The sequence below is a fragment of the Propithecus coquereli genome, unplaced genomic scaffold (genome assembly GCF_000956105.1).
Source record: "Propithecus coquereli isolate 6110/MARCELLA unplaced genomic scaffold, Pcoq_1.0 Scaffold112, whole genome shotgun sequence".
NCBI lineage: Eukaryota > Metazoa > Chordata > Mammalia > Primates > Indriidae > Propithecus > Propithecus coquereli.
This window is the reverse complement of record NW_012135192.1, coordinates 3207583-3211672: the sequence shown is the minus strand read 5'-3', so window position 1 is coordinate 3211672 and position 4090 is coordinate 3207583. Positions and strand designations below refer to the sequence as shown.

Genomic DNA, 4090 nt, shown 5'->3' with positions numbered 1-4090 from the left:
GCAGTGACAAGACCATAGCTCACTGCAGCCTCAGACTCCTGGGCTCAAGTGATCTTCCCGCCTCGGCCTCCCAAGTAGCAGGGATTATAGTCGTGAGCCACCTGTGACCAGCTTAAATTTCCGTTATCAAAAATTACTTGTTGACTTATGTCAACAAAAGTAAAAAGAGATACTGCTGACTTATACAAAATAGGTTGAGTATTCTTGGAAACTGTCATTGGTACATCATTGTAAATTGATCTAAGAAAGGACTCTGAGATTTTTGTTTGTGTTTAACATGGAGTTAGTAAATAAAAATGGCAAGAAGTAAAATTAGTAAACATCAAAAAGGGAAAGAAGTCAGTGTTCCCCTGTAAGCCTTTAAGTTACAGAGTAACTTATTTTATACTTTAGTTTTGAAATATTTTACTTCCACTTATGTTTTTCATGTTCTTTGAACTACAGATTGAGCATCCCCCAAATCCGAAAATCCAAAATTCAAAATCTGAAACTTTTTGAGTGCCAACATGATAATCCAGGAAATGCTCATTGGAGCTTTTTGGGTTTGGGATGCTCAACTGGTAAGTATATGAAACAAATATTCCAAAATCCAAAAAAAAAAAAAAATTCTGAAATCTGAAACCCTTCTAGTCCCAAGCATATTTTGAATAAGGGCTACTCAGCCTGTAGTAGTTTAACAAGCTTCATGAGGCCAGAGACCTGGCCACACTTGTATCTCAGGTTTATAGCGCAGGGCCTGGCACACGGTAAATGCTTGACAACCATTTATTGAATGTATGTAGAGTATGAGATATCTGGTTTATAATTCATAGGTAATTTATGCATATTTTATATTCTCATCCTAAATTTAAAGTATGAATGAGTACATTTTCTTATTAAGTTTGTATGTGCTTTATTTCTTCTACCCTGTAATAACAAATTTTTCTGGGATATATTATGTTGAACTTAGGGGAGAAGAGGAGGTTGAGGTCAGAAATACAAATAAGAAAAAGCTTTTCAGAAATAATTTCCACTGACATAAGCTTAATAACATGAAATCATGGTTTTGAAAATGTGCTTCCAACTGTAAGAATTCAGGGTACATAATATGTAAATATTAGACAGATTTGATTTTGTTTATAACTCACAACATTTTAAAATCTGGTAAAATTCTGTGGCCGTATTATTATTGTATATTTGAAGTTCTGATTTTAATACGGTAGAGTTTTTAGGGTATGTCTTAATACAATTACATAAGGAATTAGTTTACCCAGGATGGTTTATTAATAGCACCTAAGACAACAGCTAAATTGCAACACAAGCAGACTTTAAAGAGAATGGTTGCTAGAACAAATTTTAAAAACCTGAGAATTTGCTTTCCAAGGTTTTGTAGTGTATGTGAGTATTGTAGGGAGGCATTTTGAAAAAAAATACTTGAGAATGGTAATAAGTTTGATACTTAATAATGCCAAGTTTGTTCAAGTTGAGATAGAAGGGCGATTGAATCCTTTGCTTCAGTGAAGCTGCAGATAAGAGTAAGCAGGGTCACCTAAAGATAGATTTACTTAGAGGTTTGGCTGCCTCTCTGGAACCATTTAGCTTTGAGCAGATTTCCATAAATGGAAAGAGCAACTGGAGAGACCCAGTACCTTGGTTGGGAGTGTGGATGATGTGCAACAGGTGGTAAAACAGTCCCTGGATTTTTAAAATAAATGTTCTCCAAATGACTGTTGTTTAAGGCTGAGGCTTTAGCATTTGCTGAATTTTGAGACTAAGTGGATTTTTTTTTCCCCAATTAAAAGTTTCCTGGAAACAGTGTAAAAATATTCACATGTTTAGTGTGTAGAACTTATGAATTTGTAATATGACTTTGTGAAATTTGTATAAACATTTACTTTTAGTTCCTTTAGGGGACATCTTGAGAAAATCTATCAGATTAGAAACTGTTACATATTCATGTTTCAGGATCTCTTACCAAGTTAACTATTCAATATTTTAAGTCAGGATGTGAAATTAATATATTGTCAAGATAATAAATTTGTTCTTGAATTGCCAATTTCCTGTGAGATCAGTGGATTGTCCTTAATTCGATATATAAAAGAAATACCTACATGCCTACTATATGAAAAGTCTATATTAGGAACTATAGTAGATACAAAGATGGGTTAAGATAGCCCACCTGACCGCAAGGAGCTTATAATCTTACAGAAGTGATAAAAAATTATCACCATTTATTGACTTGTTATTTATATGTCACACACTGTGCTAAGTTTTTTATGGAAATCACTTCATTAATTGTTAAAACATATAAGGTAAGTAATATTCCTGTTTGTGAAAGAGGAAACTGAAGCTTAAGAGAGATTAAGTTGCTTGCCTCAAGTAGCAGAAATAAGTGGCAGAGACTAGAACCCAAGCTGTTGGACCTAAAGGCCCAAACCACTGCTGCACACATTGTTTCACAAATAACTTAATCAACAAAGCATAAAGGAAGTGCTAGAAGAGAGATACAAAGGGTGATGGAAGTAGAAAAGGCTTCATGGAAAAAAAATACAGAAACTTTAAAAAAACCTTTTTTTATATTAAAACCCAGCAAAGCCCAGTGAGATTCTGAAGAGAACAGGATTATTGTGAAGACAGTTCCCAAGTACTCTGGCACCGAAGCTAATTCATGTTGTTATCCATCTGCAGGCAGAGTACGGTGGTCTCTCGGTATACTCAGGGTATTGGTTCCAGGACCCCCCACCCCAAAATGGACACCAAAATCAGGGGATGCCCAAATCCCTAATATAAAATGTAATATACTATAAATATAAATATATAGTATTTGCATAGAACCTATACATCCTATATGCTTTAGATCATCTCTAAATTACTTATAAAGCTTAATACAATGTAAATGCTACGTAAATAGTTGTTATACTGTATTATTTTATTTGTATTCTTTTTTAGTTTTTTCTCCCCAAATATTTTCCATCCTCGGTTGGTTGAATCGTGGATGTGGAACCTGTGGGTATGGAGGGCCAACTGTATTCAGTCACCCAGGAGAATCTATAAGAATTGAACTAATTCTTTAAATAAACTTAGAAATGTGATGTATTTCTGACCAATTCTGCTAGGTATTGGCCCCTGGCTTTAGTGGCAATAGGTAAAAATATATAATTGATCTCACAGGATTGTTAATCCACAACCATCCTTTCCCTGCCCCTCCCCCCAAGTTTTGGCCTAAAACTGATGCAGGGTTCAAATTTCAGGGGTCTGTCTTTGTTTTCCTTTAGATAAGGTCCAGAAACTTCTCAGTAATTTCTAATTAGCATCATTGGTTGCTTTATAATCAACATTCATTTTATAAAGTGTAGATACTAACTGATTTTGGTTTTTAAATTATTTCTGTAAATAATTTGTATAAACTAATATGTATCAATGGCTTATTTGGAGTTATTCATATGGAAGTTAATTTATTTTTATTTTCCTTTCAGGAATGAATATATTTATTTCTTAAATAGCAATGTGTTTTAGTTTATTAATGGGTATAGTGCATTTTTAATTGAGTAGAACTTATTTTTCCCCTAGTGGAAGCATCAGTTCATAGCAGTAATGCACACTGTACAGATAAGACAATTGAAGCTGCTGAAGCCCTGCTTCATATGGAATCTCCTACCTGCTTGAGGGATTCAAGAAGTCCTGGTATGTGAACTGTTCATTTTTATATTAAACATGTTATATTACTTCATATATCTAGAATGAAATTTCTTTTAAATACAAAGGTATTACTGAAGTTCTCAAAGGTCTGTTATACATAAATACCTGACAGCAGTAATTGGACTTTGTCAAGGCCCCCAAATCTTAAATACTTAATTTGATAATAAATGAGACAAAAAAATGTCCAGTATAGACAGACAAATGTTTATTAAATAGCTATTTATGCTATCATATCTATTTCCTTAACTCTGGGTAAATTATAAGCCTTTATAGTCCTTAAGAGTATGGTAGATTGGGGCAGCTGCTGCCTATGATCCCTTTCAGTCCTTTATTCAGTGATAAATAGGCGGTAGTAACTCCAGGGAACCATCCATGGTAGAGATAGGAGGGAGCTTACACCATTTTCTTTACA

The 4090-nt window shown here is 34.0% G+C and overlaps 1 protein-coding gene across 2 annotated transcripts in view; it reads left to right on the top strand.

The window, feature by feature from the left end:
* The window catches only part of ELF2 (E74-like factor 2 (ets domain transcription factor)), a 52501-nt gene that overhangs the window by 6205 nt on the left and 42206 nt on the right, over positions 1 to 4090 (top strand). For both annotated transcript variants that reach the window (XM_012654886.1, XM_012654880.1), the window contains exon 2: positions 3550 to 3663. In XM_012654886.1, coding sequence (XP_012510340.1) covers positions 3550 to 3663 — 114 coding nt within the window. The remainder of the gene's footprint in view (positions 1 to 3549; positions 3664 to 4090) is intronic.